General features: G+C 32.8%; 1 protein-coding gene across 2 annotated transcripts in view; it reads left to right on the top strand.

Moving 5' to 3' along the window:
• The window catches only part of tei (irregular chiasm C-roughest protein teiresias), a 103,701-nt gene that overhangs the window by 41,421 nt on the left and 38,431 nt on the right, over positions 1 to 23,849 (top strand). For both annotated transcript variants that reach the window (XM_088029989.1, XM_088029988.1), the window contains exon 3: positions 16,450 to 16,860. In XM_088029989.1, coding sequence (XP_087886115.1) covers positions 16,450 to 16,860 — 411 coding nt within the window. The remainder of the gene's footprint in view (positions 1 to 16,449; positions 16,861 to 23,849) is intronic.

Here is a 23,849-nt window from a genome sequence, read left to right as displayed (position 1 = left end):
CATTTTAATGTTATATTTTATTTTAGGGGGTTACAGCCTTAGCAGTGGCAGAACTTTAGTATTTTTTATATTTATTGAATTAGTTAATTAAGGTATCAATACTGGGATAATAACGTGATACCTAATATAAAAATTATGGGTAATAAAAATAAAATGGTCGTTGCAGGTAAAATATTTTTGCATTGTGTTCATCGAGAGATTATAAATTTATTAAAAATCCTAAACTATTTTTCTGTTTTCAATTACTCCAAAAGCAGCCACTTGCAGCGAAACAAAGGATATGCACTCCTCCATTTACTATTCTAGTTTCTTCAGATTAGCAGGTCTTAAACCAGAAGAGCTCCTTTTGATACCACTTTTATTTACAAAGTCTTGTCTGGTGATATTTGTTGTTCTGATATGTTCCGGTTATTTTTGTTTTACGTTCGTCTATAAAACAGACATTCTCACTTGCTCGAGGTAACTTTTATCGATCGCAATATACTTTTCAGTCTCCTTTGTGTGGTGGAGAGATTGACTTATTGTCTAACTTGAAAATTGTGTTAATTTGTTTTTGCTTCTTATGGATGTAGGCTAAAGAAAAGGCGAATTTTTGTCTCCGTAAGTTGAAGTTTTATAGAAAACTAATCGGTAAGTTTGCACAAGATGCCAACTGTTCTCGACGTGGAAGGGCTCCTTTGATCATTTTCTTTCTTCATTCGCACTTTGTCAGGTCAAGCAATAAATCACGGTCTGCTAATATCACTGTACCATACATCGATATTCTTAAGTAAAAAAAGTCTCATTTTACCGATATTAATGTGTCTAAATCATACCTGAAATTTCATTTTCGAAATGAAGTTTGTTTTATCGCAGCGAAAATATTGTCTGAGGAGTTTACGACTACTGCCTTGGTTTCTGTTAATGGAATTGTTACCGATGTTTTGAGAATAAAATTTTATATAAAACATTATTACGTCGAAGGCAGAACTCATTAGGAGAATGTCATTATCTTTATTTTTGTATTCCACCAGAAAGTTCCGCTATAAATTCCCTCTATAGCTTTCATATTCTTTAGAAAGACCGTTGTTTATTATCTTTTATCTTTCCCTTATTTTTAATTGCACATTTCCGTTATTTAGTGCTCTTTTATTACATAAACAGACCTCTATCTTTGTCTATCTTCTTATCTCGGTCAAATTTTTCGAATCCGTTGTATTTACAAACTGGAGAAAAAAACGTTTTATATTCCTTTTTAATTAACCGCGTAATTAACTTTGTTTTCTTTACTTCAACTGGAATTACTTTCTATTGATTTACCGTCAATTATTTCGTCTTTGTTTAAAGAAACGCAAAAACGGTAGAATCGGATTTGCACCTGTTATGATAAAACCCGATAAAAGCGAGTTCCCTTTTACCATCTTCGCGTCTCGTCCGTTCCTGCGTCTTTATATTATAAAAGACATAAGAGCAGCTTCCTCTACATTTCCCGGATATATTCCAGTTTTTATCGTTCCATATCGTATTTTCTGGACCAAGTGCGCACGACAAGGGTATTTTTGATCCGTATCTCCTTCCTACCATAAAAATGCTAAACGGGTTCGGTCTCTACAACATAGACGCTCTTATTAAGGATTTATTGCTGATATTATCATTTATATGTTTTCGTTTTTTAAACGCCTGTCCTGGGTCCCACATTATGAAACGATGGGACAATAACTCGGTCACATGTTTAGAAATTGATAAGCGAATTAGGAATTCTGTTAGGACTGCGGTTTTCGCTACAAAAGACTCTACCAACATCAGTAATTGTTTTTGAAAAAGTGTTTCTCTGTGCCCCGTATAAAACAATTTATTTCTTTGATCTAGAAAATCCAAAGGACACAGCGGTATTGAAAACACGACTGAAAGTATTCAATTAAAGTACTTTTCAGAGTGGTTTTAGTAACATTTTTTGCTTACGGGCATTTCTCCTAAAAGCAATTCTCTTTCCAAGCATGTAAGGTAAATAAAGTTATAGTTGCGAGACATATTGTTATTTACCACCTGAACGTAAGCTCAGGTGATTTAAATTATTTCCGCTTCATATACTTTTTAACATTTCAGCAAAAGGAAACTTTTGCCAGAGTTCCGTACTGAAACTCACGTCGTATTATGCAAACGATGAAAGTGTGGAAAAGTTAAAATCTTTTACTCACTTTTGGTTCCTGGCTTCACTTCAAGACGTCCAGTTCAACTTCGAATGAATTCAATTTTTGTAATTCCATTTATGTTGTGAGTTTTAAATAGATGCTATTGTCAAATTCGATTAGAAGCCCACGATTCATCCAGCTTTATGTCACGAATAGCGTCGTAATTAAAAAAAGTCGATTGTGGGGAAGTTAAAACTCGTAATTTAATTCCACGTCAGTTGTGATGTATTGTAAATATCTCCTGATCAAATATTTATTAAACAAATTTATTTGATATTTATGGAAACGATATAAAATAAACAATTAATTTTGCTTGCTAAATTTATTCACTTTGAACTAAAATACAATTTATGCGCTTACTGGAAACAACAAATTTAGTTGGTTTGCAACAAGAAGTTATTCAAACAAACATTCATAATGCATAGTTATTCCCATTTACATCACGTTGTAAAAATTGGATACGACTTAATTATTCTCGTATTCGTAGCTACAAAGAAATAATTTAACGCTGTTAGTTCAAGCTCAGTGTGTGCCCAAACAAATTACGTGTATAATGAGATTACTCTCAGTTGAATCTCTTTTAATTTGTGGCGAACAAATCTTTGTTTTAGATTCTACACAAACTGATGCTTTACTGTCAACAGCTTGCAAGATAACATGGGAAGCTAATTATATCATTAAATTTTAAAGGATTACTTCTGGTGAAGACAACAAACTTGCGTAGCAAGCAGAACGCTTATGAAGTTGCTACAATTACGATAGTCTTGGCTTTATTTCGTTTTTAGGGAAATTACAGCTTAAGTGGTGAAATAGCCATTTTAAATTATAAAGGTCTCTGCGAAATGGAGCACTTGCTTAATAGGTTTTTCTCGAGCACAGTAGGGTACGAAAATGGCTTTATATTAACAGGTACAAAATTGCTAATTAAACAAATGAGACTATTTGGGAAAAATAGATTCACTAGCGATTTTAATAACATTTATCAATTCAATTTTGTTGGGATTATTAACTTTAACGCGGTTAATAGGGAATTAAAGCCAGATAAATGTGTTTAAAACCCATAGATTTTTTGTGAAATTGATTTAATGATAGTGTGATGTATAATTTATTGTTGGTTTTGAGCTTTTAAGCGCGGGTTTAGCCAGTTTGGTTTAATGTTTCTCAAAATATAGTTCACACCTAATAAATAATGTTTTACCATTCCTAATAATAAAATGCTCATTTTATATAATAAATCTCTTTATTTAAACAATACTTTAATCAAAAGGATGAATGCAATGTTTACAGCAATAGTATGAAAGGTAAATAACGAAAGAAAGTATTTCAGAAAATTAAAATTAGTTTACGAAAAAGGGTACCTAAATAATATTTCTATAAAATTGGAAAAAAAAATTGTATGATACACATGAATAAACAAATTTTATCCACTCAAAAACATTTTTTGATAACATTTTTCTTTATGTATGGACACCATGGATAGGTATTTTTTTTTGTTTTAGTCATTGCCATTCATCAAACCAAAACAGCTCATAATTTGTCATCTAAGTTTAGTAATAGTTATATACATACACATTTATCTTATGATGTATACATTCAGCATACATAATTTCATGTAAAACCACAGGCAACAAATATAACTCCTATCTACAGTAGACAGGTACGTGCGCCGCCGCACCACATTATCACTGCTATGAGAATGTCACACCAAACCTAGCAGTTAGATTTATTTCACACCTGAGTTGAAAAAATGTCACACGCAACTTATTTTTGATGCACACGTGTCGTGATTAAAAGCGAGCTGTGATAAAAAGTGCTTTAAATTCGAGATGGCAAAAATGATAATAAAGTTCATTTTCTAAATGGAGCTTCTTCCGTATTTTATGGAAGGTAAAGTTCATTCTGGATGGAGTTATTTGGATGTTGATTTAAAAATAAACGGCGGATGATGAAAGAAATTTTATAAGAGCAAAAATATGAGAAATATTATATTATAATGGAGGTAGCTGAGATTTGACTGCTGTAGCTGAGGTATGAAAATTGGAAAAGGAACATCTAAAAAAAATATTTAGGATTGTAACCATATTTTTTTTTTGTTAAAATGGTGGATGCGCCGGGTCAAAATATTTTATTTTCTACAGTGGTCATATGAAGTAATCGTTAACAGATATTTTAGATTTTAATGCCAGTTCGTGATTAGTACTCGAACACCAAAAATAACTAATAAAACACTCTTACATTTCTGTTGGAGCGCAGAACTTTGGAGTTATAATCGGAAGTTGGGAGGTTACTAAGCGCGTACGCTATTGTGCTAAATTTCGGATTCATTTAAGTACAGGAAGATGAGCCTTGACTGTATCAGAGCTGAAAATTAGCAGAAGTCGACCCATATCAATTTGCCCGTCTCTTTAATTTAATTAAGAAACTTGTATAAATGTCGATCTTCATAACTTTCTAAAATTACTTACATATTTATGACTTATATCTTTGCCGGCTGTAACTTTCCAGAAAGTGGTGGAATTAAAACTGTTGATTTAAACAATAAGAATCCCACTAACGTAGGGTTCTATTCAAATATTCGCAAGTAGAAAGTGAAAAATGACTGTTTTTTTAAGTACTTCTAAGCCTTGCAAAGCTGAATCCTTTGTAGACACTACGCGAGTGACAGCCATAAAGTGGCATTTGTACCGCTCCTTGTCCATTATTCATAAGTTGGTTTAAGTTTAGACGAACATGTTGGCAAAGCAATCACGACATGAGAAGGTCAGCGTTGAATCTTTTTCTCGCACTCAAACACATACATTAAAGGCAGCCAAGACAACCATTCGAACGAAATTGCTGAATAGAAATTCAACCATATTACCGCAATTCCTCTCCATTTCCAAGAGTTGGCTGCCATTTGCTGTTGGTTGCACACTCTGCTGCCAACAAGAAGCTGTAACTCGGGATTACTAACAACAATGAATATATCAAGTTGTAACATAAATTAGGTTACTTCAGAAGATAATTAGACCTCTATGTGAGGTGTGCTGTTAAACAGCACTTTCCTACTAAACGCGTGTTTTATTGGAGTTTAATTTATGACAGTTATTTTAGGCAAGCTCGTGCTTAATTTAATGACTTGGAGCGTGTCCTCCGACATAAAACCACTATTCATGGGAACAAGAAGGCTCGCAATTGTATTGTCTTTCCAAACTTGCACGTTTAGAGATCAATCAATAATTGTAGGTACGTCTTACCTCTAACTAGTTGAATGATTGATCATTATTGTTATAATTACTGGGAACTAATTACTTAATTGATAATTACAAGCCTTTATCTATCTAAAGTTACTACATGCAATCACCGGCTTGATTAATCATAAGACAGGAGCTAGATTAATCCTAATTCTGAAGGACAATGGAAATGAACATGGACACAGTCAGTAGCCTTCGGCATAATAACGTACCCACCCATATTACACGTACATGTGCTCCTATTATTATATGAATAGATTCAATGTAGAGGTTTAACAATAAGTTTGAATTCGTAAGATACCATTGGGCTCACTTTCATAAATCATAAGCTAATTATGGTCAAGTTATAAATAAAAAACGAAGCCGTGATCATAAATAAGAAAATTTGACAAAAGAAGAAACAAAAACACGTTGTTGAATTATTAAGAAATACGGTAAATGTCAAAGACTCACAAAAGAATAACACGAAAGAATGCATGCAATTTGTTGCTTGAACGTGCTCTAATTTACGAGCTGAAACAAGAAAATCATTGTTTAACATTTCTGTTATAACGATTAACATTACTAATCCCATTTATAATTAAGACTTCTGGTTGTTTTACGTTTTTGCTTCATAAAAGTTTTATTTCAAGCAATTAAATCTTCAGTAAGCAGGCGTATAGACTAGTGAAAGCAGCATCTTTCTATATGTCATACTTCCGGAGATATGGAGCTTCAAAAGTTCCAGAAAAACTGTCCACCAAAAGAGCAACACATTGTAAATTTTACTTTACATTGTGATTCCCATAAGCGAAATATGGCTGGAATCTTTTTAATGAAAATTTCCTTCAAAGTCTAGATATACGTTTCAAAGTTTATCGGCGACACTTAGTCGTGACAAAATTAATTAAACTTTTGAGAGTATATTCGAATCGGCGAAAAGAACACCTTTATCGATATTCAGAAATGGTAGTTTCGTGACTTGGTGGAGTTTAATTATTGCGGAAAACTAATAATTACCTTTCATCACTCTTTCTAATAAATGAATCGTACAAGACAAAGTGTTGGTGCATACCAGGCGTCCCTTCAGTGCGCACAGACCGGTCAAACAAAAGGGGGATTGAAACCCAACTACCCTTTTCAATGGTCTAGACACGTGTCCATTCGACACTGCTCCATTTCCTTCTATACAAAGCACTTACTTGAATCAAATAAAAGGAGCTAAGCACTGAAGACGTGTAGTTTGTTTTTTAGAGGAACATTTCGATTAGAGCTGAATAGATGTGGGGGGAAAATACATTGATACTTTCAATGCTATGTGGCGATTGCGGCCTCGCTGGCGCACAAAATGTTGCCATGGGTATTTAGCACTTCTCTGTTTACGGTTCGCACAGACATTTTAACAAATTGACAATCACGGTTAGGACAATTTGGGTTTTGCTGACCTTTTAGGAAAAATACAGACGTATATGGAAATTTTTTATTGATTAAGATTTACCCTTTCTTCTGGAAATGTGAATTGGAAGTGCATTTTTATAACGGGTAGCGTTCTACTTTCGAAGGAAACTAGCCAATTCAATGCTTTCAAATAAATTTTCTTTAGTGTGCAAAAATAGTTGTGGTGGCCACAACGAAATACTCTTGTTGTTTTAGTGGCTAGATTTCTTAGATCTAGAAGAAATCTCCAATTTCGGTTCAGGCATTTTAAAATAGTTTAGGTGCAATTTCGGTTATATGACTTGCCCTTAAATAATAAAATGAAATTATTATTTTTAGGGTTCCCCCAATTTCTGTTTTTTTTTGAGTGCCCAGTTTTTTCTGATTGATAAAATATGTATCAAAATTTACGAATCTTATTATTGCAAAATTAATATTCAAAAATCTTTTGGGTTAAATCTTGAATTTCTCGTATAAGTCGAGGACTATTTTGTTTAATTCTGCACATTTTTAACTCCAATAATTTGTATTTAATATGTTTTTAGAATGACTCAGATTTACAACGTCGTCTCCAAGCTCCAAATTTTTGCAACTGGAGCAATTTCTGAGTTTTTAGTTCGTCTGAATGCTTCAGAATGTTTATGTTTCTTCGGACTTTTAATAGCATATAAACCGTTTATTTGTAAGCTTCTAAATAAATGTATTATGTGCAGAGTTTTGCAGTCCATTTTATTATTATTTGAATTAAACTAATAAAATCTGAAATTAAATTCTTTATGTAATACTCCTATAAAACAGTATGTAAATCCAACTAGAAACCCAGATAAAATCTGAAATCCGGGAACCTATTTTTAGTACCTTTTCAGCCTGCATTTGACGACTAGTCGGAAAGTATTAAACTGTTAAAACTGTAGAGTGTCCATTTGAGCAAACCGAGTAATATTACAAGCCTTTCCTTTTGCACAGAGAAATAAATCATAGCGTGAAATTTCCATTTTCATTTTTAATTAGCAGCTCTGTGTTGACCACAAAAATTATGCGATCAAAGTAGAATTTTCCTACAAAATTCTATAATTCGAAGAAACAAATCTGGAGATTATGCTTGCGATATAAAAGCCACGCTGCTTTATTTTCGCAACCATATAGACAGTTATATTTCACGCTTTGTAATAAATCCAGTGTCACATATGGAGTATATTTTTTTTAGAAAGAAACTTCATAAATTCATATCAAACCGACAGCACAGCGCTCTCATATTAACTCTTGAAATAATAATAATGGATTTCATAAACTAGATAAACCGGTAATTAAACGTTTTCATACTCTCAGCACCTTATTGATCGCCATTAGGTCAAAACATTCGGCTCTATCCAATTACAGCATGTAAGAAGACTTGCGTTTAATCTTCTAAAAGACTGTTATCGGCGGAATTATTTTTTTAATTGCAAACCTCTTGGAACAATACATGGAATGAAATTAATGAAACACTTCACTCGTAATGAACTAGTCTAAAGAGGATTATTTATGGCAACATCATGATGTAGTATACCTAGTGCATTTAAAAACTTGATCCCTCGATACGCATTCGTACCAGTTAAATTGCACACTGGTGACTCATGTAACCTTTATTGTATATTATCTTTACTGTCCTAGTTGCACCGCGTCATGTGTTTACCTTGACGCATGAATGGCGGCGGAGCACAAACAAGAAGTGCGCTCAAGAGAATTATTATTTATTTAAATACGTACTGAGAGAGTTTCTTATTTCTATTTGCACACCGTCTACTAATAAGGAGACAAAAATTAGAAATAAATTTAATGAGTCTTCAAAGTGAGGCAGACAAATTAGTTACCTAGACTAAATAAAAAATTCAATAAATTATTTCGTTGCCTTGCGGCGGCTTTCTTGCAAACTTCAGAGATACTGAGCGAAGTTCTTTATACAAATGACTTTTATTCGGTTTTCTAAGTTGTTTATATTTTATTAGTTCCCTGGCAGCTTCAGGGGATTTCATTCCTTAATGGCACCAATTTTGAGTAAAAAGTACGAAGATTTGTTTTTAGGCGATAATAATGTGTGTTTTGTTTGTAAATTGTAATTTTGTGATATCCTTAGATAACGTTTTGTGGCGAACAGAAAAAGTTAATCCCCTTTATTAATTCTACAGCAAGAGAGCACATTATCAAAAATTCCTTTAACAAGAAAGAGAATGTACAAAAAGCAGACTGAAGCATGCTCAAAAGAGATTATAGTATCCCGTGACCAAATAAGAACGTTGCCCCGAGCCACAAAAAGACCAATTGGTTAAATTAAAGAATAAAGGAGCTTTTTGTAATTTAGTCGGGGCTTATACAGTAAGCTTTGAATAAATGGATGGGAAAATTTAATACTGATAAACTTTATTAATTACATTATAGAGATACGGCTTTGTGACGCTATCACGAAGCGCTGTCGTCGTCTAAATTTATTGTTTCGCCCTCGAGAAATTGAAATTATTCGAAATATTCATTAAGAACAAATCAGAATGTTATCATTTCCTCATCTGAGTCGGGTCTAATTTGAATACTTTTCATTTATACGTAATAATTTCCCTTAGAATCGATGCTCGAGGTACCCATCCCTCGAATATTTTAGAAGGAACATTAACATTTCTGTTCTTATCTTGGTACTTTATAGAAATCGATAGACATTAAGTTCATTCGAATGGCCAATCACTGAACCACCGCTGTTCATTTTAATATCCAGAGAAGTGCTGTTATTCGCGAAACCCTCAACTTTGGCCCTCACACTCACTCGTAATTTATCTCGACGAACTGAAATTGTCTCTCTTTGAATAGCCTGCATTTGTCAAGCACACACTTCCTTCAAACACAATACTTCAAGCATAATAACTTCATTTAGACACCAATAATATTTCCTGGCGCACGTTTTTCACTTCCAAGGCCTTTTCAAACAAATATAAACAACTTTGCAAACTCAAAAGTGAAATGCTTTTTATTACACGAGTTTTGCCTAATGACCGAAATTGCACTTAAAAAAATTAATTACGAGAACGGAATAGAAAGGAGTTGAATGTTTTTCAGTATAAACTAATGCTTACTGTTCCAAGTTCCACGCTACATTTACTCCGAGGAGAAGCACTGTGGCTAATTTAAATTTACAAAACACGCAATGAATTTTACGAGCGTGACATGCCACGCCAACAATTAATGCTTTTTAAAATACGGTGGAGAATGGAAAGCAACTTTAGATCGAAAAGTGATAGACCTCTATTTGTGGCACACATTGTTCTAAGTAATTTTTAGATTATTTCCATGATTATTAAATGGGAACGAATTAAAAATACCAAATGCACTGATTAGTTTTTACAAATTTATGCTTTCGTACAGGTCAGCTTTAAAAAATTTATAGGGGCAGGATAATGAGAGCGAATATTTTCTACTGCACTTTAAAATATTTAAACTAGTACCACCAACTCTAGCGTTCTAGCGGTGTCCATAATTTAAAATCGTTAATAAAATGTTTGGATTATATTTATGCAGGCTTTGACAAAATTAATTGAATATCGCAATCGATTAAATGAATGACGTAACGACAGTAATTGAATTCTAGTTTGAAATATATTTGTGTGACTTCCTATCGTCTTTAGTTGAAGACAAACTATTTTTAGAAACAAAATCATGACCAAAGAACGCAAAAAACTATAATATAATCACATTACTTAGGCATCATGCTATTGCAACAAAATGCAAAAAATATTAAAAAATAATAATAAATAAAACGATGGGGAAAAAAGTTTCTTTAGATCTGTCGTCGTTTACAAAACGGCGTTTAATACCTTTAAGTTATACATTAATCGGAAGAGCAGCTCAAAGTCTATCAGCTGGCCCAACCTCAGATCCTCATCTTAAATAGTTTAGAAGGGCGGTTAAAAAACTAAAAATTGAAAAAATTTCTTGCATGAGTCGAAAATTTTTTTGCGAAAAAATTGTCCATTGAATTTTGGGTATTTGAGGACAAACTTTAAAGTAAAAAAAAACGAAAAAAAAACGATGGCGCAAACCGTTTCTAAAAATCTGTAGTTTCGGAGAAATTTGGCTTTAAAAATTTAAAAAAATAAAATCAAATATCCGAAACTTTGAACAGCCATAACTCAGTTATTTGTTGTTGTACGTGGATTTTGAGCACGGATTTGGAATTTACGCAAAATTCGGCGTAAAATGAGCCCTAACAACATAAGTTTGCTCGAAAAATAAGCGAGATATCGATCACAGAAATTTGATATAGTTTTAGTCCTTTATATTAATTAATATTAAAAATAGAATCAAGTTAGTGTTATTTATATGATGTTAAAAATTATTTAGATCTTTTAGAACATTTTCCTTCGCCGTTCGACATTTTCTAATTCATCAGGGCTTTTTTTCAATTTAAATCTTTTCAATTATTTCGATTAATTAATTTTTAATTTGTGAATTAGAATGTTGTAAACAATAAAACAGAGAACTTGACAAACACTCTTGGACATTGCAGACTAACAAGATAAAAATCTGGAAAAATAAAAATTTGATATTCTAAATTAAACTGTGAAATTGAAGTGAAAACTCTAAATTTGAATTTGAAAAAAATTCGGGACAAATTAAAAAAAAATTATTTGGACTTTTTAAAAAGTCTCAAACAAACTTAAAATAACTGATCCACAATATTCTACTACAGAACCTTTAGCCATCACGACAAATAAGAGCCCAATTATGAGCAATAAGTTTTTCTTGTTCCCCGCAAAACGGTTATCTTTTTTGTCAGATTCAATTGAATCTGCGTGCGCCTAAGGAATTTGAATGACAGCACTCAAAGTGATCAAGTAGTCTGAAGTTGTCTATCAGCATTTTCGCATTTTAAAATACAAAAAGTACAGAAAGAAGAGATCTCAAAGCGTATAAAATAAAATGATTTATGTGAAGGATATCACAACAAACAAAATAACGCTGTGCGTATATCACCACGTATTTTAGCAAACACGAAAATATGACATATCAAATTTTCGTGCCCGTTATAGAATTATTTTCAAATTTATCAAACGGAACTGTCTTTAAACGTTTTGATTAATTCGTTCAGACGTATTTACGTTTCACAAATCGTAAATAGGCACGTATAGGGACCAACGTGATATGCATCACGATAGGTTCTGCAGTTCCTGGATCGAACGTGATGGGAGTTTTTTTCTTGAACATCTTTGAAAGACAAGATTTACTGTAATTATAAATTGCGTTAGGATTTGTTTACGGGTAACTGGAAGAAAATTAATCACATCTATTTTAATTACTGAGAACATTAGATATTGTACACAATCATTCCGTCGCCTGTCATCTACCTTGGAATAATTTATACGAAACCGAGCGCTATTGCATCGCTGAGCCGAGGAAATACTAAATAAATGGAACAATAACTCAACCGATTCGGATAACGAAAATGGGGTAAAAGCGCGGTACGTACGACGTTTAGCGACTTCTAAGGCATCAATCGTGAAATATTTTCCGATCTGCCATCCATCTTACGGCAAGACTGCAAAAAACTTTATGGTGCGCAGGTTTTCCGTCTTTTATTCTAAATCCTAGAGCTAACAAAAACTTGCTGGTCTTGGCGCATCCACCATTTTTTAATATTTCATTAAAATTACATAATTTGGGCGGTAATGGATTAAAATGAAACGTCCAGTCTCCATGTGTTGCTTTATGAAAATGTAATACTAATTTAATTTGGGTAAATGCCCGTTAATTTAAAAACACATGTGTTTTATTACTGTGTTAAGCTCGTATTAAAACAAAAATTCAAAACCTTTTAACGAGAACCGTCGATAATTAATTATTCAGCCCTGCGTGTTGTGTGTGCGTGAATCAAAGTACTCCTTTTATATTCTTAATGTGTGAACAGATTATATCATTTGTAAAATAGATCCTTTTATGTGTATAAATGATGGAAAATCGATTGCAGTTTGAACAACACTATAAAAAGAAAATGAAAATAAACTTTTATCTTGGTCAGCACGTTCCTGAGATTCTGCTTAACATTCTCAATTATTTAAGTCGAGGATATGCTCCTTCCGCATGCTAAACAAACTTGAAAATTTGAATCCTGTTCTAAATAGCTTTCAGTGTTCAAAAATCCTGTTAAATAAAGCTGTTACATTAGTTACATATTTTGTACAATGTCACACTCATAAATCACATTACGCTGTGATACATTTGGTAAACAGTGGCAATTTTTCCTGATCATATAATCAATTTGTCGTTTCAATATGGCTCGTTTTCATAATGTAACAAAACGAATAAATCTATCCATTAAAATTTAAATAACAATAGTTCTCTGGTCCGTTCCATTATAATTTGTTGCACACTCTACGAAATTTCCAATTAGTTTAAACTCCGCATTAAAACAGCAATCGTTATAACGGCCGAACGAGAAAAATCGCTCGAACGAAATTACTTCCTCGAAGAACTAGATGATCTTATTTCGTTTTTTTTATTTAATTTTTTTTCGGAGCGGTGGTGAATTAAATTTTGAGAGTGAGACGTTTCGTTGCAACTGTTGAAGACGCTCATTACGTTTTTAAAGAGTTCGTTAATGAAGTGACAGTCAATTACGAATTTACATGATAAAATAGGAATTTATTCCAATACTGATGGCTTCAGCTGTCGTACTCATTAATTTCGGGCTTTGATATACGAGCAGTCAGCATTACATTTGACAGTGAATTGATTAAGTACTCTTTACATTCAAGCCTGTATCCGTTCTCTGGCTCTCGGTATTATGGATGTTGTATTCGCTTACACGCTCTTTATTGCGTGCTTTAATTCGTCGGACGGATTTCAACAGTTTTTAATCAGACGAGATGGTTCCTGCGGTGGGTTTGATCTATTGAATCATAAATAATAAAAGGAGATACGCAATCTTCGCGTGTATATTCAGCTCGTAATTAACGGAGCTGATCCGGTTTTCACGAATAATTAATTGAAATGTTCGAACAGCCAAACCAAAGATCAAAACATAAAAAATTTCATCCGGCGCATCCACCAAATGTTAATTATTTTAATTGAACAGCCGCTGTTTGATTTTGATAGTATGAACCCGTTTCAAAATATGTCGTTTTGTTTACGAATAGGAAGAAAAGACGAATGATACAATAACACCGATAATGAGTTCTTATACCCAAAGGAAGGTGAACAAACGACTGCAAGTAAACTTAGTTGTTTTTAAAAGATTGATATCGCCAATTCCGAAAACAATTGGGATAAATCCAAGCCTGTGCAAACAAGCCTCTAGAGGCTATATTATCTTCAATTTTATACATTTCCCTTCACGTCGAGTTTCACTTCATTCGATAAATTTAAAGTTCCGTTACAATCGCTCTAAATAGCTTGTTTCGAAGGAATACAGACGGGATCATAATGTTACAATCAGAAATGGATGTTATTTTTAATTTGGCGAGGTCTTATTTAATAGAAAACCGCATTCATGTGCTGTTCTCCTAGGGAAATTTAATCTTCCCGGCACATTTACTTTTTAATTAAATCGTCGCTACAAAATCGATTCCATTAAGTGGTTTTCATTGTCCACATTAAACAAGTTATGCCACAAGCTTTTTGCACCAGTTAAAGCGTTGTTGGCTTTCTCAAGCCGTTTAATTTAATATAAAGCGAAACTATAAAATATTTTTAAGTTTATTACGCCGGATTCGAACCGAGAATTTCTTTTACGGAGCGTCGCCATAAAACTGAATCTGCAAGAAATTATTCCCTTTCGGCGATAAAAGAAAAAATCAATAGCAACGGAGGAAATTGTTAAATTTCACAAAAGCCCACACGTTCCACCAAAATAGACTTTTCTATCGTATTTTATTGGGAAAAGTATTCAAATGTCGACTAGAAATATTGTTATTGCTTTTTTATCCGGAATCTGCGGTTTTGGAAAATTACGACATCAGATTTCGATTTGAAGATAGGATACAGTTAAAAACATTTTTTGTGGAACAATACAATTGGATTCGTTAATATCTACGTGCTCAATAAGCAGTTTAACATTTTTTTCCAATTAATTCTGTGCCGATACAATGGTTTGCGATTTATTTGCATCCTATCGAATGAAGGGCGGATAATATCCTAACAAATTTACAAAAATATCGCCAAAATACGCACCTGGATTATAAAATCAAAACTATCGCAGAGATTATTCAAATTGTCGATGGTTTTTAAATCTAAAGTACATTGAGAATTATCAAATAATTATTCAAACCCCTCAATTTAAAAGCTTATTTTCGCAGCTTTTTAATTTTGAAGGTAAAATAAATGATTTCAATAAAAAATCAGAAAAACAGAAGAAAACAAAAAAGTATAAAATTCGAAGGTACGGCCCAAACCATGTAAGAAATGATCTAAAAGCCAAATATTTTGGGACCTCCTTTATTAATCATTTCATTATTTTTTTGTTTGATACTTCGTTTTTTTAAAACTTTTATATCCACTGCAACTTTTTGAATTTCATGTTTTTTTTATATTATTGCCACATTTCTTTAAAATGTGACTTTTTTAAAATATTCGTTGAATAATTGTTAAAACTATTATTCTGTGATTTTAACTGTTTGTTTTTAAAGAATTCTGTGTATTACTCAAATCTTTCATTTTTTTAGATCCTGAAAACTCTAAAATTCAGTTTTTTGAATTATGCGTTCATTATTTCATGGCTGTCTGTTTGAAAAATTCAAAATAGGAGCTCCATTTTTCAGAATCTACATTTTTCATGCGTAATAATTTCGTAAGCCGTTTGGCATTTTTTCAGCCTCATTTCTGTCTACGTTGCATCATTTATTTTTCAGACATGTCTCTCTATCCCTGTTTATCCTAACAAGTAACACAACATCATGAGCATACATAAGGGAGCTTATGGTACAACCCCTAAATTTTCTACTTTTATTATTATTAACTAGCTACTCATAATTTACATGAAATTTTACAACACATAACTGGCGCAACCAGCTAAATTTTAAGTATCTAAGTAGTTTATACTCATTTTCGAGTTTTATGAAAAAATATGTACAGGGATATTAGACAATAAAACGGGAATGAAAAGCTTTTATCATTTATGACTATAACAGCATGTTTGTTCATAATCAAGAATTACGTGTGAGATTTATATCATAGAAGTAAAAATTAAGAGGGAAATTGTAGTGAAACCTTATTAGTCTCGTCTCGCACAATTTCCTAGAAATTTTCATTAAAGTATACGTTTCAATAAGCGCCTCTCCAGAAATCGAGGTTAATCGGAAGATTAACTTCACGTTTCAGACGTAGATTTGAGTTTGCAAGAGCAAAGATGTGGGAAGATATTAATGGCCGCGAGTCATTCTGTAGGTCATCCGTCGGTGCTTGGTAAAATTTCCAGACGAATGAAGCAATGGAACATTATCGCACGTATGTGGTCATCATTCAATATTGAGTGCAGTTCACTAGGGCGATACATTACAAGTCGTAACGTAAACGTTTCGCCGACAGCCCCCATAACTCGTTGTGAAAAGTTGTGAATTCCATCCTCTCCGTCAACACGCAACCCAACTAACAGACGTAATATTCTGTTTCAGGCCATGCGGAAACAAAATCTCACACACGCCATCCACACACCGGAAGTGCACATCATCGTTCAATCCGAGCTGACAGTCGTACGAATCTGAGCTACGAATACGGCCCCAACTCTCCAAAACCAGAGTTTATCCAGATGTACTCCAAGCAAAACGACAAGTTAATGCTGGAGTGCGCAGTCAATATAAACTTTAGCACAAGTATTTGGCTGAAGGACGGACAAATTGTGCAGACGATTCTCAAAGACAACACTAATAATAAACGTGTTATCGGGCATAGGTTCCTAGTGGACGCTAGTGGGAATTTGTTTATAGACAATGTTAGGTTGGAGGATGATGGGAAGTGGCAGTGCGAAGCCGAAGATGCCTTCGGATTTGTTGTCACTGGAAGACCTGTCCAACTCACCATTCTAGGTAAGAATAGTAAAAATAGTTTTGAACTGTCAGATTAAAGCATGCAGCTTACCTTCTGGTGATTTATCGAGACAGCGTCTGTACAATAAATCCGCTTTTCAAAAAAATTTTATTCAAATAGAAATCCAACTCTAGATATTAGTTGTCGGGATGAAATAACCTCTGTCATTGCTTGTCTGAAAGATCACGTCACTCTAAATTGGTAAAGCAAGTTTGGTTGGTTGGCGAACTTGAAGTGATTGGTAACTTTTTACCTTTGGAGTTACCGCATGTAAATTCTCGTGAGAAAAACATTAATATTTAAATCACAAGTCCCAAAATATGCAAATTCTAGAACGGAGTTTCCGGTTTATCTTTTTAGTTCTAAAATTGTCGATTTTTTCAGATTCTCAGGTTGTTCTTATTTGTCCTTTCAGAGACCATTTATAATTTATAGATTCTAAATGTTTATTTCAGATTCATAGTTTTTAGGATTCTCAGTTTCTAAGGCTTTTGGCTCTCCTATTTAAAGAGGTTTTCAAACACCCATTCTCTTGCATTTTTATATTATTCATTTTTCAAATTGTTTGATGCTTGATTGGTGAACTTTTCAGATACTCAAAATTTTAAAAACCGTTTGTTTTTGAAATTTTTATTAGTTTTCTCAAATATCTTTAAAATTAACTCTCCCGACGACTTCTGTAGTTTGTTAACTTATTTAATTACCTTTTCAACGGTGAATTATAAAGTTTCATGATTTTGCAAGTTGTTTAGCAAAACTGAAAAAAACTAAAATGTATTTCGTTCAGTTGATGCATTTTTATAGAGCATTTGGTAAACTCATCTATAACCAATCACCTGTCTTATTAAAGCTTTTTAGCACGTTTTAAAAGCATTTTAAAGTACCTCCAATTAATGATTGATGGCGATTTGGACACATGACTGGTTACTGCATTAAAATAATTGGAAATGCAACCCAATACTTGACATCTGCCTTATTGAATTTTACTGTAAAATGAATAATGAAAATGCTCTACATTATAAATTACATCGATTTTCCCTTAATTGCATCCAGGGATAGAGTAAACAACTTAGTACAATTATTTAGTAGCATTGTTTTGGGATCATTAGTAGAAATAATAAATTTCTGTCTACGCAACGTTTCAATAAAATTTCATGCTTTGACGCGTTTAATAAAACAAGAGAAAACGCCTGTGAAAGCTTAGGACGAGACCTTTAACAAAACGAAGTTAAGATTGTGCGTTTTATGGAGAAGAACTTTTCAATGTTTTTGTTTGTTTAATTCTCGATCAGAAAGATGTTCTCTCAAACTAAAAAAAAAATATTGGCACTTGAGCTCAAAAAACACGAGAAAATTGCTGTCGATTTACATCTAATTCTAGTAAAATCCTTGTTATAATGATATTTATCGAAACATGAACATTAAGATGTATCTAATACGTTTCTATGCTTACATGTAAAGAACTTCATAATAGAGATGATAGAAATAATTCATAATAACATAGTTACTGCTTCATAATAGCATAGTTACCGTTTCATAATAGCAGAGTGGCTCTTAATTCATAATATTCAATGTATTTTCGAAAATTAAAGCAACATCGAAGACCAAAATCCGAAGATTTCCATTTATTTATATTAACTGTAACATAAAATATCTTTGGAAATGCTTTTCTCGCTGTTCAACGCGTTCAAAAATTAAGTCAAAAATTGGAAATTTGCAGAACTGTTGGGTGGTAGCATTGCCTCATTCGTACATGTTTCGATAAAGCTTTGTATTTACTACGGATATTAACTAATTCATAAAAAACTCGGACGTTAACGTCCTCGTTCATTATGAATTACTTAATATCCTTCTCAAATAAATAGCTATAAAACGCAATGCTGACAGTTGTTTATTTTGGTCCATGTAACAAAACGTAAATTTGCTCGGTGCTAAATCAACGTTAATTTGCATGAGTTTCGAAACGCCGAAATTGCGAGTAATCTTAACAGAATTATTTCTTCCGTGAATAAAAAATTTGATACACGCATCTCAACATTTATTTGTCCTGTTCTCCCTTCGCTTGAAAACAAAAAACTTTTATCCATTAAAGGAGTTGCTTCAACTAGCGAAGTTGGAAAACTTGAAAGCTTCTCACAAATATGTAGTGTAAATGACAGTTTCCTCAAATGATGATGCGATTCCGCATCGATGCATTTAAACAAAAAGGGGTTCGCCCAGTCATAAACCTGCAAAAGCAAACATATTTTAATTATCTCCGCTGAGTCGAATATGACATGGATGTCTGTTTCATTCCTTTAATTCATTATCTGTTGAAGGGCGGTCGGTGCCCCAGTGTCATACGTCTGGAATGCGAAATATTAATATCACATCTTGGTGCAAATATTTTTGTTTCAAAACACGTATTCCATAAGAAGTTGAATAATAAGAAGACTATTTGTTACTGCACGAGTTTAGATTACATGTTTTATGGTCGTACATGATTTAGTTCATCTGCGTTGTTTTCAAAAACAGGCACGATCACTGCTTCTCCATTTACTTGTAATTCGAATGTGTCGGATGCGAACTGAAATCATTTTTTATTAAAGCGACAAAATTCAAGTTTGTTTGATGTTGGTACGGTTCTAGAAACACGTGGAAAGTTTTAATTGAATTATTTATAGTAATTATTTGTTTCCACCAAATCGCTCTCATAATATGCTTTGCCTACTTGTACATTGTAATGAAATTTCTCCGATGTGTGATTAATTTTGAATGATTTATTGACGGCATTAATTCATGCAGGTCGCAATCTTGTCATGTCCCGGAAAAGTTTCACTCAGTGAACAGGATTTGTGTTATCGAATCCTCCACAATAACGTCAAAGTTCTAAACATATTTTAGATGTATTTATTTCGCGTCAATAGTTTCTGATTTAGTCGTTTCAGTTGATGTTCTAGAACCTAATCTACTGAACAGTCCGCACATCTCTGCGATATTATCGCTCGAGTAAACACCGCGCTCAGGTTACGACCTTAATGCTATGTCAAGAATAGTTTTTTGGATCGATTTTAAACTGAATTATTGCTAGAAAGAACAAAGTACTAAATTTGGATTCCAATTTCTTTACTAATGAAGATTTGATAAAATATGTAGTAAAGAAACAATGATCCACCTCACCGGTTCAATTAGTTTTAGAAGCTTTGCTTTTTAACGAGGTAAAAAGTGATTAAATGCATCAGACGAAATATCGAGCTGGCCTTTTTAAAAATAATGGCAATTTATTTTTAGCCGTAAAGTATGTAAATTGGAAAGAGGATTTATGTCTTGTCACTTTTTCACAACTGTACTATAAAACACTTCTTTTAGTGGATATTTATAAATATTTTTCCGAAAATACTACTCTAATAAATTGTGCCTGACGTATGGGTTCAAAAAGCATACTTGCTCTTCGCGCAAACAAAATTTTAAGAATTAAATTTAACTTTTACGAGTTTACGTCAAGTACAAGAAGAAATCCGTGGCCACAGGGAAGAACTGAAGTTTATAGCTTCATCCAAAATTGTCTACTTATGCCGCTTAGATTGCTAGTTGCACGATTCCTTCACATAAAAATATAGTCTTTCTCAATCAAACGACGTGCCGCATTTTTCTGAGTAATAAACATGTTTGAAGAAGTAACGCCCCCAAATGTTATGTTTATAACATTCAAATTGTCAAAGTTTAATTTTAAAATTTTTGGTTTGTTCTAAGAAAAATTTCTAAGAAATTTAAATATGGTAAAAGAAGCTGTCACTAATAAAAAACGTTTGAAATTTTTGGTTTCTCAAAAAAATTCTATAATGTCCGTTTTCTTCTTTTAAAATTTTGTAATTTGACGAATTTAATAAATATTTCGAAAGTAGTAACTGTCAAAAATTTTATTATCTGTCCAATTAAACTACCAAAGTTACCGATTTGCTTAAAAAATCTCTAAAATTTGTCTTTGTTCATCTTTCATGTTTTTTAATTTGGTAGACTGTTACAATTCTAAAGTTTTTTTGTTGTCGGTATCGCTAAAATCTGTAAATAGAACTTAAACGGGTTTTTCTTTCCACTAGATCGTTCTCGATTTGTTAAATCATTATGCAAGCACTTACAAAGGTTATATACTAGATACTGCCCTTTGTAAAATCAATTTTAACACAGGTATTGTTTAAATGGTGATTTACTTTCATATTCATATTAGTATTCAGTTTAATTATTGCTTTTCATAAACATTAACCGTAATTATAGAATTTCAAAATGAATACAATTAATCGAAACAATCATGCAAATGGCACTGTTGTTGAGTAATCAATTTCCAAAGAAAATTTTTGCTTTTATAATATGGTGGATGCGCCGGGTTGACATTTAAACCAATTAAAGTGATTCTTGCAATCGAAAACCAATTTATAAACAAAAATATGCTTTGAGGCGAATATTATTGATTCATAAAATTGGTTCACAGTGGCAATTGATGGTGCTGTGGCTAACCATGTGTGTTTAATCATCCAAAATTATTATCAGATACACCAATTGACTTTAAATATGTACAGCATTAAACAATTTCATTGTGATTTATGGATCTATAACTAAATATTCTGGTTTTGTGACAATGAAAACAACTACTAATTTCGGAAGCTTTAATTATGTATGTATATTGTAAATGTAAACTGACACAAACCGTAATTTATAGCAAGGAAACAATCTGGAGATAGTACCAGAGCGGTTTTATGGCCGGGCGAGTTTCAATTCCACCCAAATGCATACATCTGAGTTCCGTTGTCATGTTGCCTGTGTTAACAATTCAGATTGCATGTTTTACAACTTGCAATGTTCCTGGATTTGTTATATTTATGAACAAAATTTAAAATTCCGAGTCATTTTTAACTTTTAACAAGATCTGGGGATGCAGACCAACGAATTATAATTTTAACTTAAATGGTAATTAGGATTATGTATGAGTATTCTGTAAGTGGCGGAATTTCCCCATTTTTCATCTTTTTTCTGGGTAGAATGCTGCAAGGCACGCCTGTAATTAGACGTGAATAATGGCATCTTGCATTTACATGACTTCCAGTTTTAAAAAAGAACAAATTGACTTTGCTAAAGTTGCTGAACTCGGCGTCCAACCTTCTGTTTCCAAATAATTAAAACTGGGATATCAACAGATACAATTACTATAATAACACGAACTTTCCGTAATTAAATTTATGGTGCAAGTGTCATGTGGTAATCAGAAATATGAACTTTCCAACACTGAGTTAATTGTTAGTATTCGAAAATGTGGGGGATGCGAGAAAATGAATTAATGTCGTAGGAAATTGGCTGGCTTTCACGTCGAAGCTAGTAAGGATTCTGCAGACTTACTTTATTGAAATACGTTCACTTAAAGACGAAAAACACACGCAGTTTTGCGTCACTAATTTTCCAGGAGTTTATGGTTTCAGCAATTTCTGAGGGATAATTATTATGCCAAGTTCAGCAAAAATTTCTTTTGCGACGTTTATATTTTTCGATCTACGCAGAAAAACATGTAATATTCCTAAGTGCATGATAAAGTTTAGACGTGGTCAAACAGCGGTAAAAATTTCAGACGTTTACAGTTCTCTTCTCTCAACACAAATCAGAAAAAGTGCACCAATTTCCATTTTCCGTCCACTTTTTATTTCTTTACAATTACGTTCGGTGTTCAATAAAACTCAACCTAATAATTCGTGATTTAATAATTATTAATTGAGCTACAGTGGAAACTGCAAAGATCAAGTAAAGAAGAGAAAATTGAATTTTTCTTCTAAAAGCCGGCCGGCGTTGTCAAAATGGATTAACAGAGAACTAATTAAAAAAGTTTAATTATTTTATAATTGCTTTTGTGTTAGATACTTTAAATAAAACTAAAAGACAAAACCGCTGCTCGAGCCTACGTTAAAAAACTAGCTCTTGTGTGTAAACCCGACTATAATTAATTTCTCTCGCTAATTTCGCGCTCTTAATAAAGTCGTCGTCAAAAATTGGGGAAAGTGAAAAGCTCGAGGGCTGTTTTTCAGCTTGGATCAGATAATTTACAACAAAATATGCATTGTTTTATAATGAAATTACTCAAACTCACGCACGATGCCACTTTAATATAATTATGCAACAATGACGTTGGAATTAGGTTAATAGGGCGTCAACCGAACAATCAGTAGGGAAATACGACAGAGCCCTAATGTATAAAACTCTCATTGTAAGCTCAATAAGCTATTTACCACGTAGGACACAATGTATAATAAAGTGTATGCATGTATAGACGCTGGGTGAAATTATTTTCACATTACCTTCAACATCTTTTATGTCAGTGGACTGAATGAAAATTTATCGAGCTAACATTAAATTTTTCTTGGAATGCATAATCGGACTCAAATTATAGATTTCCAAGTATTTGAGAAGGGAATATTGCGCCAAATTACAAAATAGAAAAGGAAGTGTTTTTAGAAGGCAATTCATGAAAAACGCAGTGGTGAAATGAAACTAAATAAACCAAATGAGACAAATAAAACAAGAATCCAAAGGAACTAAATGAGTTATGAATAAGCTATAGGTATCTTACCACCAACCTTACAATTTTTTTTCTCAAAACAGCACACACGCCCGAAACGACTCCCTTCTCTAAAAGTCGAAACACAACTGATTCCAATAAAGAGATTAATAATTACGTAAATTTCTTAATTGCGTATTATCACCTTATTTTTGAGTCTTCAAAAAAATATCTGGTGGGCGAGTGTAATAACAGTGACATAAGTTTTCAGAAGGTCGTGGAGTGGCGGCGTTTCCGAAACAAATCCGAATCAACGATTTGTGAACAAAATTATATTTTCTGCTACCTAAGTAATATTCGATGATTTAAAATTATTTGCGAGGTGACCATAAAAAATTAAGTATGTCATACAAATTTTTGATTTTTAGTTTCTATTGTCTCAATTCTCAAGTTCTGGACGCTCATCTTTCG

This window comes from Gnatocerus cornutus, chromosome 2 (assembly GCF_029298725.1).
Source record: "Gnatocerus cornutus isolate USDA-ARS CGAHR chromosome 2, icGnaCorn1.1, whole genome shotgun sequence".
NCBI classification, from domain to species: Eukaryota; Metazoa; Arthropoda; class Insecta; order Coleoptera; family Tenebrionidae; genus Gnatocerus; species Gnatocerus cornutus.
The sequence above is the reverse complement of the archived record's forward strand: the minus strand, read 5'-3'. Positions and strand labels throughout refer to the sequence as shown.